This window comes from Octodon degus, unplaced genomic scaffold (genome assembly GCF_000260255.1).
Source record: "Octodon degus isolate 3935 unplaced genomic scaffold, OctDeg1.0 scaffold00032, whole genome shotgun sequence".
Taxonomy (NCBI): Eukaryota; Metazoa; Chordata; class Mammalia; order Rodentia; family Octodontidae; genus Octodon; species Octodon degus.
In genome coordinates this window covers 6,228,297-6,243,296 of record NW_004524608.1, presented here as the reverse complement: position 1 = coordinate 6,243,296, position 15,000 = coordinate 6,228,297, and the positions used below count along the sequence as shown (strand labels likewise).

The 15,000-nt window shown below is 50.9% G+C and overlaps 1 protein-coding gene across 1 annotated transcript in view; it reads left to right on the top strand.

The window, feature by feature from the left end:
• The first annotated feature begins 94 nt into the window (after nucleotides 1–94).
• Nucleotides 95–15,000, top strand: part of Slc13a4 (solute carrier family 13 member 4) — a 43,669-nt gene continuing 28,763 nt past the window's right edge. Inside the window, exons 1-2 of the mRNA XM_004629858.2 lie at nucleotides 95–193; nucleotides 4,826–4,954. Of these exons, the coding sequence (XP_004629915.1) occupies nucleotides 95–193; nucleotides 4,826–4,954 (228 nt within the window). The remainder of the gene's footprint in view (nucleotides 194–4,825; nucleotides 4,955–15,000) is intronic.

Sequence of the window (15,000 nt, the reverse complement as noted above, 5' to 3'; positions counted from 1 at the left end):
CAGAGAGGGCTCTGGCAGCCCAGCCTAAGACGTCTTCCTGGCCAACAGCAGCCTAGGGAAACACCAGCCAGGCAGGAGCACAGGTAGGGCTGCCATGGGCTTCCTGCGGGGCCTCCTCAGGGCCCGGAAGCTACTGCTGGTCATCTGTGTCCCCCTGTTGCTGCTGCCTCTGCCCATCCTGCACCCCAGCAGTGTAAGTACCCCTGACCCTGGGGCAGGGCACACAAGGGAGGACACAAAGGGAGTGGGGAGCTTCAGCAGCACACCAAGATGGGTTACTGGGCATTTGAAGAGATGAACTTTGGGGAAGGGGTATCAACATATCTTCTTCCTGAAGCCTCCTCCCTCTTAGCCCCAGTCTCCAACCTTGCAGGCCCAGCCAGGTGTTAGGACACAGGGCACCTTGGCTGAAGTCACTGACAGGTGTGCATAGAGCACGGGACCGGGCACAAGGACCCAAAAGGACACACTGGGACACCATGTGAAGACCTTCTTTGCTACACTCACAGGGAGGCTCCGTGACACCAAGGGCAAGGGTGGGGGGCCGGAGGGCATCATAGAGTCGATCCAGCTCAGAGGTCGGTCTTGGTGGACGCTGATAGCCAGAATTTGAAAATCCAAATCATTGAGGCTCCCTGTGGACCACAGGGCAGACAAGCTAACGTTGGAAGTAGAGCCCGGCATAGTGCTGTGGCTCTACCTACACGGCCCTCTGGTTGTCTGCGTCCTCTGGGTTTTCTTCTCCATGCTTCTGAAGGACAATAGAAGACAAGCTAGAACAATGAGGCAGATGGGTGTGGTGACCAGTATCTATAGCCTCAGCTACTTGGGAGGCTGAGACAAGAGGGTTGCCAATCCAAGACCAGCCAGGACAATTTAGCAAGATTCTGCCTCAAAATAAATAAAAAGGGCTCACGATGCAGTTCTGTGGCAGAGTGCCCTTGGGTATGATCTAAAAAAGAAAAAGACAGCAATGTGGTCTCAAACTGGACTGTGGCCTAATTTTTCTCAGGGATGCTGTGAGCAGGTAGTGGTGCCTGGGCTCTGTGATTAATTGTTTTTGGGATCTTAAGTTCACCTCCCTTCCCTTTCTCTCTGCTCACCTCCTGGCCAGGCTTTATGTCTGTCCCCAACTGGTGCTACCCTTGAGATTTAGGGAAAATTAAGCCCCAGCAGGGGAATTCAGTAGTGGGAGGAGAAGAGCACCTTCCACCTTCCTGTCCTCCTTCAGTCACTTGGAACCAAAATTAAATTAAAAATTTAAATAGAGAGAGGATTGGGGTCATTCTTAAAGATGGGGGGGGTTTATGTCTTAGTAACAGCAATAATCTAGAGTGCCAGGAAACACAGAGCCCTGGGTGAGGATTAGCAGATGGTGATGGGTGCCGGCGTCTCTCCGGGGCTGGCCACGGGTCAGCGTCATTGTTGACCAGATGGGCCTTTTGGTCTTGTTTTTCTGGTGCTTTTAACTGAATCTCGGCTTAGTTTAAATAAATCAGGAGACCAGTTCCCTTCATCCCCACAGATGTTTTAAGGAACTTGTAAGGCAGTATCTACACACAGTAGGCACCCGCTGGGCGCCCAGCACCAACCCTGTCTTGTCTGTTCTTCACCCCAGTGTCAGAATTTTCCATTCTGACATGGAACCCCTAGAACCCCTGGGGTGGGGAGCAGTGGGCATGTACTTGGGCAGGAGCTCCCGTCCGGAAGTTCTGACGGTTCCTCGGGATGCTGCGCCACAGCTACCTCCCAAGAGAGGTACAGAGGACTCCCTGGAGGTGCTTGTCCTTCCCAGACGTGGGGGTAGGGCGGGGCTGGGGCTCGGTGGTGCAGTGCTCAGCTTACATTCACAAAGCTGCATTTCAGCCCCAAATAAAAACTGGAGTGGTTGCCAGAGGATGTATCTGTCACTGAGCCCTTCAGTGTCCCCAGCGGGATAAGAGCTGCATCCAACCGCCTAAGCTGAATTCTCCAAAGGCCAAACCAACAGATGTCAAGCTATTGATGAGCTTTCACAGTGACAGCCTGAGACAGTCTCAGGGTAGCCACATCCTACTCAGGGACCTGTTCCTTTTGAACTGTCTCTGTATTTTGAGCAGTAACCAACCAAACAAAAACAATTAGCACTGGTCCTAAAAGCGTTTCCTGAATACCTGCCAACTCCCAAATTCCAGATGAGCAGTGACATGGGATTTCCCAAATATTCCACCCTGTAAGAGAAAGGAGACCCGTGGCACCTAAGACAGAGCACTGCAGCATCTCAGGATCGGAATCCAGGCTTGGGAAGTGAATGCCAGAAAGACTGAGAGAACCGGAAGGAAGTCGCTGCGATTCGCAGGCAAAGGTGGCACAGGGGCTTCCTCCAGGAACCTTCCCCAGTTCCTTCCCCAGTTACTCAGCCTACTCCAGGTCTCCTAATTCAACCCCAAAAGGCACATGGTAGAAGGAAATTGTCTCGTCACTTCCTTTTCTTCCTCCCTCTCACTGCCGCCAGCCCAACTCCCTTGACTCCATGACCCTCTCCTGTCCAGGACACAGGCTTCCCAGTGAGCCAGCCTGTGCTTTTACCTATCTAGAATGAAGACCTGTCCTTGTCTCTTTCCCAGAAAGTCAGTGAGAAGAACTAAGCTCCAGATAGCCTTGAACTCCTTCAGGTAGTTTTATTTCCACTGCAAAGAGGGCATTTCTCTCAACTGCATATTTGTTTTCTTGTTTGTTTGGTATTTTTGGCGGGGTTTGTTTATTTGTTCATTTTGAGACAAGGTCTTGCTATGCAATGTAGTCTGACTTTAAACTTGCATATATAGCCCAGTCTGGCCCCAAACTCCCAAGGATCCTCCTGCCTCAGCCTCCTGAATGCTGGGATCACAGGTGTGTGCCACCACGACTGGCTCAGCTGCATTCTTTCTCAAAAGAGCTCTTTCCACCCTATCAGAATCTTTTGTCTTATTATCAACACTTCCAAAAGTCTCATCTCTTGACCCTGCCAGAGCCAACAGCCCACAGTCAGAGGCCCCAGCTCTGTGTCTGTCAGGAGGGAGCAAGGTCCCCTGGTGGGGGCTGCACTCACTGAGCTCAGGAGCCTTGTGGAACTCCGATGCAACAGCTGGAGGATCCTGGTTCTGTACTCAGGAGGTTGTAGCCGCAGCTGGGTCTGCTGGGCTCCTGGGGCAGCTGCCAGGGGAGGTTGTGCCCGAACCCAATGGCATAGAATTTGGTGAAAACTGAGAAATTCACAGCGTCACTGATTTTCTATAAAAAGGCCCTCTGAGTCCTGCATTGTGACAATGCCACCCTTAGCAGCCTTCCTCTGTACCCCATCAGCATCACTGGGGGCCATCAGCACAGCTGGAGGCCAAAGTGAAGGGAGGCTGGGTTTGGATAATAATGCACACTTATGTATTTGTGCATCCCTGGGGGACCCAAGAGCAGAGAGGGTGGGCTGCAGGGAATGCTAGGACTTTCTGGCCCCCTTCATGTGGATGGTGCTCTGTTGTCTTTAAGGGCTCCAAGAGCATTGAGCACCATTTTCAACAGTCCAACTGGCAGCTAGCAAGTTCAGACCAGAAATGTTGCTACTGTGTTTCCCTGAAAATAAGCCCTAGCTGGTCACTGCCATGGTACCCGCCAGAGTCCTGCAGAAGATTGCACCTCACTTTTCTCTTCCTTGGTGGCTGTTCTGTAAGGCAGGCAAGGCAAGGACAGACTGACCGGGGCTGGCATTTTTGATCTCCAGTTTTAAAGCTTGTTAGGTCTTATTTTCAGGGAGACATAGTAAATGCCTTACACTGCACGCCACAGCCCCACAACACAGGATTGTGCAGCTCGCTAGAGCCAAGGCTGAGAAACGTTGCGCTAGGAGTTCATTCTTCTTCCTCATCCACAATGAGGGTCCTGTCTCAGGACCACTGTCGGCCTCCCCCCTCTCCACCATCAGGCTCCGTACTGATCACAAATGACCCCGCAGGAGGGCTCACCCAGCCACTCAACAGCAGTGCTCTTCAGAAGAACCTCAGCCTGTACACTTGAGGGGGAGACATTCACCCAGCTCTTAGCTAGCAATTTATTCTATCAAAATTTACCAGTAAATGATGGTGCGCACCTGTAATCCCAGCTAAGAGGAGGCTGAGGCAAGGGGTTACTGGAGAGTACAAGTTTGCCACTGGCCTTGGCAACAACAAAACAAATTACTACTGGATAGATATTGTTTTAGCTAATAATCCGAAGTAAGGAGATGCAACTTCATTTGTTCATTTTTAAAGCAATGAAGCCTTTTTTATTTTCAAATAAAATCTGACATGTAGCCAGCACAGACTCAAAGGAGACCAGAACTACTGTCTCAGGGGCCCAGGCTGGACAGGGTCAGGGTTCAGGGCTTTGCTGGTCTCTCCATGTGGTGTAGATCATTCCTAAATTCACTTCTTCCTGGTACCTTGCCTTATGGGACGGAGGAGTGGGATACACGGACCCTCCAATCTCGTCCCTGTGCGATCCCAGGTCTGGAGTCCATCTGCAGCTTCGCCTCTGGTCTGGGTTAAAGCTCCGAACCCCACCACCACAGTTTCTCTCTGGGGGACTGAATTTCAGTTCCCGCCCCTGCAGTTTCCAGTTGCAGGCTCCATGCGCTGCGCACAGCGAGGACCATACATCCACCCAGCCTGGGCAGCGGCCTTGGCTTCACCCATGAAGTACGAGTCGGATTCCATATGCAGCTGCCTGGCGCAGCACCGCAGCTCCAGGCCTGCGCCCCGTGCCCTCTGCCCGGGCCCCAGCTGTCTGCGGACTCTCCCTGCCCCGGACTAACCCGCTCTTTCCTTCCCTCCAGGAGGCTGCGTGTGCCTACGTGCTGGTGGTGACAGCCGTGTACTGGGTGTCCGAGGCGGTGCCCCTGGGAGCCGCGGCGCTGGTGCCTGCCTTCCTCTACCCGCTCTTTGGAGTTCTGCGGTCCAGCGAGGTTAGAGCACTGGGACCCCAGCCCCTCCTGAGCGCCGAGCTTTTGCACCTACTCTCCCGGCCCCTCGGTTCTTCCCCTTCAGCCCTCGGCCCTCATCTCCTTGGAATGGGCTTAGAACTTGCCTCTGCCGGGAAGCCTTCCGTGGTTAAACACAGCCAGTGGGGCTTCCCTTTGGAGCCTGTCAGGACCTGCACGATGGCGCCTGTGAGTAGGCTCAAGCTCTGTGAGCTCGCCGCCGGCTCAGGCTCTTCTACGCCCATTTAGACCCTGAGCACGCAGTGGGAGGAGCGAGGCTTCGGGTTGCCAGGGAGCCCTTGCCTCTGTGAAGTGGGGTGCTCGGTGTTCGCTGACCACCCCACCGAGAGACCTGACCTTGTTTCCCTGCGTCCTGACATGCTTTCATCTTCCTTCCCCTCAAAAAAGAAAACCGGTTCTCCCTCACCAGTTCCTGACTATTGCAGGGTCTTTCTTTGCCTCCTTCCTCGACTCTGCCCTCTCTGGTCCCTTTCCGTGGCCTTCTCAGGAGCTCAGAGAGAGGCTGTCAGTAATGATAGGAATTTCAGGGTGAGCATTCCAGCTGGCCCCAGTCGGGAGGCAAACGGCAGCTACAACAGGAGCCCTGCGCGCGGAGGGCCTAGCTCCTCAACAGCTACCCCGCCTTGCAGCGGCCCTGGCCTCTGCTCAGCACTTCTGGTGGAGAAGACTGAATGACAGAGGCGAGGAAGACACAGGGCAGAGGACAAGGGGAGGGAACTGGTGCTCAAATGCCTACCAAGAATCAGGCACTACCCAGCATTTGTGCCTGAACACAGTACTTTCAAGATCTCCCCACGCGCATGAGGAAAGAGGCTCCACGCTGAGACTCTTGTCCTCAATCATAAAGAAACAGCCAAATGATTTAAACTCATACCAGACTGATTTCAGGGGCTACTCTTGCCTTCTATGTCATAAGAAAAACGTTTTGTAAAGTATTAGATGGCTTTGTGAGGTCACAACTCCAGAGTTATTAGGAAGAATAATTCTCAACCTCTATAGTATGAGAAAACAAGAATGAAGCTGAGCCCATGGGATGCCTTAGCCCTGGATAAAAGAACTTTTTTGAAAGCACAGAATTAGGCAACCCCAGTAGTTACACTGGACCACAGATGAACATATATGTCCACTGAAGGACATTACACCAGCTTGTTTGCTTTGACCTCACATAGCTGTCCTCTTGCTTCTTCTGTTATTCCCCCGTTGGTGACACTGCGTAGTCAGAGCTTCAAGCTCTCCAAAAAGGATAGGATCCCCAAAACTCCCAACGTAGCTTCTGTCCCCCAAGACATACACAACACTGATGTCATGCAGACCGGTGTGCTAGCCAGTCTGTAACAGGAACCACCAGGCGGTCACTCCAATCTTTGACCCTCTTTTATGGAAAAAAAGAATAAGCAAGCTGGGTTTGTCCATGCCTAAAAGAAAGATCAACCTTGAACGTGACTTTTCTTAAAAAATGTATACAGACTTGTTCTGTAGATTTCTCTCTGAAATTGTGAAAACAAAACTTCCTGGGGCAGAGGGTGTAGGAAGAGGGACAATAATGAAGTTGAAAGAACTGAACAACATGCTACAGTGAGATAATGATTCATTAAGAGACTTCATCTTTGCATTTTTCTGTGGGGAGCCCCAAAGCCCGTCGGCCTCAGCCTTAAGGCAGGCGATGTCTCTCCTCCCGGAGCTGCCTGCACTGGACCACTATACATTCCGCTGTACAGTGTTGCCAGGCAACAGCTATCCATGGGGTGCCTCTGTACCCAGCCAGGAAGGCCAACCCTAGAGGGAAGCTCCAGTAGCAGCAGCAGTTTGCAAGTTAGCAGGACTTCATGAAGAGGAAGGGAAAACAGGCCTGAGGCATTGCACCTTGCAATTGCTGTGCACCGCAGGCAGAAGAGGGCATTTTTATCATTTGAGGTGAAAAAAAAAAAAAAAAAAAACCACTCTAATCCATCTGTCTGATGAAATGTTCTGGCCAGTGTTGATATTTAGCAGTTGGGCCACAGGGAATAGCTTAGTGCAAATGTAGTCTGTTTTTGGACCGGGGAGATGGCTCAGTAGAATAAGCGCTTGCCTGGCAAGCACAAAGGCCTGAGTTCAATCCCTGGTTCAGGGAAAAAAAAAAAAAAAAAAAAAAAAAAAAAAAAAAGTGTAGTCTGTTTTGCAGACCTTCTCAGCTTAGATTAAGGACAGTATCAGTAAGGTAGGGGGCTTGTAGTCCTTTGTGAGCCAGTAAACTTTACAGAAAAAATGCTAGCGCCCTCACACAGTAGGTGCTTTAGCTCATAGAAAAGCCAGGCTACTGCTTCCCAGGAATCCTCCAGCCCTCAGGTAGCAGGTCCTGCCGCACCCCAGCTTGGGCTGACCACCCTCAGGCCATACATCCACCTTGGTAAATCTCCCCCCAGGAGTAGTGGCACACATTTGTAATCCCAGAGCTCAGAAGGCTGAGGCAGGAGGATCGCCATGAGTTCCAGACCAGCCTGGGCTACAGAGTGAGACCCTTAAAACAAACAAGCAAAAAAAAAAAAAAAAAAAAACCTCTCTAGTCTCTCCAACTTTTAAAGTTCTACTTAGTTGAAAGATTGATCCCTTCCCTTTGAGCCTATGAGCTATTCCTATTTTTTCCCCTCTGAGGCTATGGGATCTGCAGAGAAACAGAACAAAACGGAGAACCAGCTGGATACAGATAGGGAGACTTAGGCAGACTTAAAGGTAGATGTGTTACCAGGAGTGGCTTACTTGGCTGTGGAGGCTGGGACACCCTGTGATCCACCACGCGCACGCTGGTGACCAGGAGAGGCCAGGCTGTAACTCCGGATGAGTCCAAAGGCCTGAGAACCAGGGATTGTCCATGAAAATCCCAGTTCCAAGGGCAGAAGATAAGATGAGATGTCCCCAGCTCAAACAGTGAGGCCGGGAAAAGGTCACATTCCAGCGTCCTGCCTATACCTTGTCCTCTACGGGCCCTCCGTGCATTGGGTTCTGACCATCCATGCTGCAGAGGCTGTCTGCTTTACCAAGTTCCGAGACTCGGATGTTAACCTCATTTAGAAATGCCTTCACTAAAATACCCGGAAATGGTGTTTAATCCAGACGCTTCCTAGCCCACAAACTTGACCAACACAAATACATATAAAGGGTCACTTTTTATGGTACAATACTGTGAGGAGCTCCCCAGTCCACGTAAGTGAGAATTCAGGAATAGGTTCCCTTGTGTGGTCCTCATCTTGTCCCTGGAATTTGAGCCAAGCGTCCATCCACATCAGGGACACCAGTGACAGACCTTGTACCTCAGGAAAGGATTGGGCACTATGATCTCTTTGGCCAGCGTTTTCTGATCTTGTGATCCTCCAGCCACTACGGCTGAGACATAAGGTTCTGGATGTTAGGTTTTTGTTTTTATTCTTTGTGGGTTTGCTTTTTTACATTAGGATTTTCATGTTGCCTTTGTTGCTATCACTGTATCTCCCTCCAGGCCCCTGCTAATGTGTTGACAGCCTGGGCACTCTGGCTGTATCCGTGTAGTTAGCTGAGATCCTGCCTACAGGAGGGGTGGACAAGTGCACACAAAAGGGCTCGGGGTGGCACAGGGGCTGAGAAGCATGGTTTGAACATCCAGTATGAACAGCCCACAGTCCATAGCGACTTGGGGTAGCAATGACATGTGTTCCCTATCTCTACCCACTCCGCCACACACACACACACACACACACACACACACACACACACACACACACTCATACAGCTGTCTCGGTGGCCTTGCACTGCAGGCTGCCCAATCAGGCTCATTTGGATTCCAGCTCCTGCCAGGGTGAGACAGAGCCTGAGACAGCTCCTGCTGGGATAAGCGAAGGCCTCTGATGTCACAGAGCCACTTCCCTGTTGGCTCCTGACCTTCTGACCCGCTGGCCACCTGTCAATTGCCTAGAGCCTGACTTTCTCTATTTGCTGAACCTGGAGGGTGTCCCAAGCCAACTCTCACTCTGTCCTTCTGGCCCTGCTCCCCACTGAGGCTGCTCCTCCTACACACAGCACTCCTTGGGGATACAGGCCACGTTCCAGGTCCCCACCTCCCTGAGCTCAGCCTGCTTGTGACCCTCACTGTCCAGGGACAGACCCAGCCTCCCCACATCCAGATGGCTCACACCATCCCAGAACAGATGCTAGTGGGGGGCTGAGTCTGTATCCCCAGCTACACAGGACATGGACCAGCTTTGGGGTCAGGTAGGCATCCATCTGAGGCTTTCTGCTTTAGACTTCTCTAGATAAGGTTTGCAAAGAATTTTTTTTTTCACTTTTTTTTTTTTTTCAGAACTAGGGATTGAACTCAGGACCTTGCGCTTGCCAGGGAAGCACTAATTCCACTGAGCCATCTCCCTGGCTACTTGCAAAGAATTTTTTTTATAATAAAACCAGCTTTAAACCAAACTTTAGGAGACTTCATATATAAAACAGTACGGGCACCGGAGCCCCAAGGGCCCTTCCTTCCTGACCCCTTCCTTCCACAGTAAGACCTGAAGTTTTCTGAGGCAGTGGTTGTGGTTTGAAATCCTCTGGCCTTTAGACATAAATCAGGTGATGAGGAGGCATCCAAGCCCACCCAGAGCACTGTCCTGGCCAACAAAGCATCTCTGCTGCCAGGAACAGGCGGAAAGGCAGAGGCTGGCTTTGGTGCACGCTGTGGATGCCAGCAGGAGCCACGTGGATCCTTGGCCTCATCCAGACTTAATTCAGAGCCAAAGGGAGGCTGACTCCTAGAGTTTATAGGATTTCACTGCAAAATCATTCAAATGAACCGTAAGTCTCTGGGCCAATCGCCAAAACCCACCACCAGCCCCTCAAGGGCCGAAATGCTCCCACCCTTTGAAGGGCAAGAAGCCTTCCCATAGTTCTCTGCTTTCCTGGTGGGTCCCTCCCCCGCCACCAGGTGCCATGTCAGGAGAACAGACACAGTCACACCGACATAGCCTGCCTCTCCCGAGCTTAGAGTAGGGAGAGGATTCCTGGTACCAGCACCAGCAGGGGGAGAGGAAACAGAGTGGGTCAAGATCCAGGTTTGGAGTGAGGGAGAAAGGGGTTCAAATCCAAACACTATCACTGATTGGTCTTAAGCAGATTCTTTATCCAGCCCTGGGTGCTGCTTGCCTATCTGAAAAGTGACAGCACCAGAAACCTCATGTGGGGGAATTTGGGAGAATTCTAGGTACGGCAGTCCCTGTCCCTGTCCCCAGTTTATCCGCAAGAATGAAGCTTGGCCTGTCTCTGTCTCCCCTGTTCAGATGGCCCAGGGAGGATGAATCGTACAACTTAATACAAAAACCAAGGAGTTGAGGTTAATGTGCAGATTGCCATTCTTAACCTGCTAGGAATAAATTATCACACACCCTCCCATTTTAAAAACATTTCTTTCCTCTTTTGGGGGAGGGAGGTAGTTTGAGACAGGCTCTCACTATGTAGTCTAGGCTGACCATGAACTCAGTACGTAGCCCAGGCTGACCTCAAACTCTTGGTGATCCTTGTGCTTCAGCCTCTCGAATGGCTGGGATTACAGGGTATGCGCCCTCACGCCCAGCTAAAAACCTTTCTTAAAAAATAAAATGTAATACGCAGTGACGTCTCCCCTCACCCCCCATTCTTGGCAGATATGTTCCAGGAGCCCCAGTGAATGCCTGGAATCAAAAGTGGCACCGAGTGTGGTGTGTATTTTGCTTTTTCCTACATGCCCTGCTGTGCTGCCACCCAGAACCAAAGCCAGCCTGTCCTTCCACAGTGTGTGCCCTGGTACCTTATCTGTGGTCTGGAGCCACTATTAGCTAATGTACAGGTCTCACGAGCACAAGTACCACGGCGCCAAGGCAGGTTCTGATGGCTGAGACAGTTACTGGATGACTAGTGGGAAGACAGGGTATAAAGAGTGTATATAATGGGCAAGTGCAATGACATAAGATTTCTCATGGTGCTGAGACAACCCCACAACTTAAAATTCAGGAATTATTTTTTCCTAGAACTTTCCACTTACTATTTTCCAGCCCCAGTTGCCCTTGGGTAACTGAAATCCCAGAAAGTGACCATGCTGATAAAGGGAGATTGCAATCAATAATTCTGTGTCTAAAGAAAGTAATGTGCAGGGCTGGCCGGAAAGCTCAGTGGATTAAAGCACCTGCTTAGGCAGAGCGCAGCAGCTGGGATTTGATCTCCAGCATGACATGCTGGCCCCACCCTTGGGGCACACTGAGATGGTGATTGAGACTGGGCATGGTGGCACGCACCTGTAATCTCAGCGCTTGGGAGGCTGCAAACAGGAGAATCACGGTGAGTCCAATCTACGTAGTGAGACCCTATAGATTCTGTCCTAAATAGAACAGAAAGAAAGAAAGAAAGAAAGAAAGAAAGAAAGAAAGAAAGAAAGAAAGAAAGAAAGAAAGAAAGGCTCCTTAACACTCCTCATCAGCTGATGCCACCCGCAGTTCCCTAATGAAAGCTTGTTAGTGGATCACTGTCACTCTGCCCTCGCTGCTTCTAAATCTTGCCAGGTCAGAAAGCACTCACTCTCTGCTGTGGAAAACTTGGAGGAGTTGGTGGAGTCAGCTTTCAGGTCGGCCTTGTTCCTCCTGCTGGTGTTTCTTTCTCTTAGGCCTCTCATTCACTTGCGCAGGCAGAGCTGGCTCCTAGCCCACAGCCTCCAAGCCTGCAGCTCGACCTCTTCTCTGATGCTGACCTGGACCAGGCACTTCCTGTGTGCCCAGCGCTGTTCTAAGAGTCCGCCGGCATTATCTTAAGTCCCAGGTCATGATGGATTAAAGGAGTGGTGCATTATTGCTGTTGTCATCAGAAAGACTGGAGTGACAGGGTGCTGAAGCCATTAGCTGGCCCAGCAGCAAACAACTTGTGTGTGGGTCTGGCCATCAGGCCCTCAGGGCCCGAGTTCACTGCTGTACTCTGGACACTTTCATAAGGCAGCTCCCAAAAGCCTGTCTTTTCTACAGTATAGCCCCAAAACAACAGTCTTCTGAGTTCAGTGATTGGCACACTGAGAAAAACCCCTGATCAAAAAGGCAGAAAAGGGCTGGCCAGATAGCTCAGCAGACCAAGCGCCTGCTTAGGCAGAGCGCAGTGGCCAGGCTTTGAACCCTGGTGTGTGGTGTCAGCCCTGCCCCCCTGGGGTGCACTGAGACAGAGATTAAGACTGGGTGTGGTGGTGCACACCTGTAATCCCAGTGCTTGGGAGGCTGAGCACGGGAGAATCATTATGAGTCCAATCTGTAGTGAGACCCTGTAGGCCCTGTACCAAATACATTAAAAAAATAAAGTAAAATAAAAAACGGGTGCTTCCCGGGAGCAGCACCTGTTTAGAATGCAATTTCTCTACAAATAACATGAACAAGCTGTTATCTGCTTTCCCAAGTCACCAATTATTAGTCACAGGATATTAGAGAGGGAGAAGGGCTAACTGCAGGCACTCTGATAAGGGCGCGGCGGCCTAAGAACAAGACTGAAATGCCATGAAATGCAGAGTCAGAGTCACCAGAGGCCTGGTGCACCCGCACCGGCCACGTCACAGCTGCTGGGCTGCGGTGATCGGTGATCGGGTGGTTGCCAAGTGTCGGGCAAGAGGCTGGGAGGCTACCTGGGCTCTTAACAATGGTAGGACACACAGGCAGCATATCGTAGAAAATGACAATAACCCTCAAGCTGGTGGCCCTCAGGGGATTCTGAACAAGCAAGGTTCTATTGTGAAGGAAAAATAAATGATCCAGAAAACTAACAAACAAATGGCTGAGTAGTTTTAACTTACGAAATGAAAGATGGCCCATGGCAGTGCTGTGCAAGTCCCCACTCTGAGCCAGTGGCCCAGACAGGGTCAGCCTTGGTGCTTGGTGCTTGGCGCTTGGCGCTTGGCAACAGGAAGGGACACCGAACTTCTGGCTGGCAGTGTGTGGGCTGTGCCCGCAGAGTTGGCATGTGCCATCGTGTCTCTGCTCCCGTCTTACAGGGTAGGGATCCAAAAGATGAGATGAATGAAGCCCTTGGCCTGGGCTTACACGGCCAGATGGGGCTGGCTCCGGGATCCCCACTTGACTGCTACCTCAGCGGTCACAACCCACACCCGACCCCTGACTGTGTCTCCCAGGGCAACACTTCCCAGAGGGCAGGGAGGGCATTCGAAGAAATCCAAGCTGATGGGGATGGCTAGAATAGCATGGAGAAGAGACCTCCTGAAGCCGGGCCACCTGCTGGCCCAGGCCTGGATATTCAGGGCCACTGTCAGGAGTGACTACGAAAGGACATCAAAAAAGTGTGCCAACCTGTGCAAGCAAATCCTGGCCCAAGCTGGTTTGCAGTTGGCCCATGGGCATGACCCAGCACTAGGTAGCTCTGGAGCCGACCTCCTGCAGCACTGACATCCTGCCTCTACAACTGCGCTGTGACTTTGGGAGGGTTCCCAGGCCACTCCCGAGTTTCCTCATCTGTCAGGTGAGGACTACTGTGAGCTCAAGGGAGATGTGAGTGCAGAATGAGGAGGGCCTGGCTTGCAGAGGGCTCTTACCTATGTCCTGCACCCTTCCCACAGAGCAGAGCCCAAAGAAGTAGCACCACCTCCCCCAGACCCTAAGCCTCCTCAAAGGTCCTCCAGGCAAGCTGGTGTCTTAAGGTGGCAGGTGCCATTGAGGCAGAGAACTAAACATCCCCATCAGCCCATTAGGGAAAGTACTGGCACCGGCTAATAGGACTGCTGGAAGGACCGACCCCAGGAACTAAAGTGTCTCTGTGGCCATGGGGCTCCCTGCTTAGTAGATGAGAGGATAAAGGCCTCTGTGGCTCAGAGCTGCAGCCTGCCTGCTGGGCTCCTGCAGTGCTCCTACCACCAGCTGCCAGCCCCTTCCTCAGCTGGCCATCTCTGTCCTCAGGTTCCTGACAGCTGAGGAATGCGCTTAGGGACAGGACTAGCTTCCCAGGGCAGAAGGGGCATTCACACATACCTCAGCATCCAGACACGAAGAAACTGTCACGGGGTGAGAGAGGAGGGAGAAACGGGGCCAGCTGCCCCTACCAGGGCTTTAGTGTTGTCAGCGTCACGTATACCACACATAGACACGGAATAATGCTGAAAAGTTGACAGTGAAAATCCAGTAGTCTTGCTCCTCCCCTTCCCCTGCTTCAGACTTGGTAACTATTGTTTTCATTTTGTTATTAGTCTACGTTTGTAGTGCACGATGATTACACACAGGAGAGAAGCCAGTGCCTGTGCGGAACACCTCTTACCTCTTTTTATTTCCCATTCCGTCTCTTCCTTCCCCCACTTTGTTTATTTATTTCAATTTTTTCTGTACTGGAGATTGAACTCAGGACCTCATGCTTGCCAGGCAGGCGCTTATGCCACTGAGCTATCCCCCCAGCCTACTTCTCTCTCTCTTATATGAGACACTCAAAACATAAATAATTTAGATGGAAAAATAAGTCCTAACTTAGTTACTGGCTGCTTCCAGCATCAGGCTCCATATTTCCTTATGATATTCTTATATTAGTCCTTAAATCATCACTTTATTTATTTATTTATTTATTTATTTACTTATTTCTTTTTTGGCAGAACCGTGGATTGAACTCAGGCCCTTGCGCTTGATAGGAAAGTGCTTATTCTATTGAGCCATCTCCCCGGCCCCCATCACTTAATTTAGACATCATCAGTTGACTTCCTATGATAGCAGATGAAAACTTTGTCATGTTATATCCTTCCCCACTCCCTCCCCCCTCACAGTGTAGTTCTGTCACAACTGTCATTCGGTAATCAAAATATAACATTAGTATGCTATGTAAATATTGTTTACCTCAAGTGCCCCATATTTCATTAAATTTATATTTCCTTTCCTCTTGAATTTACATATTTTTCCTGTCATTAAAAATATTCTTATGGGGCTGGAGAGATGGCTCAGTGGTCTAAAGCACCTACTTAGAACAAGCTTGGCAAGGCATCAGGGACCGCGGTTCAATCCCCCAGCACCACATGCCAG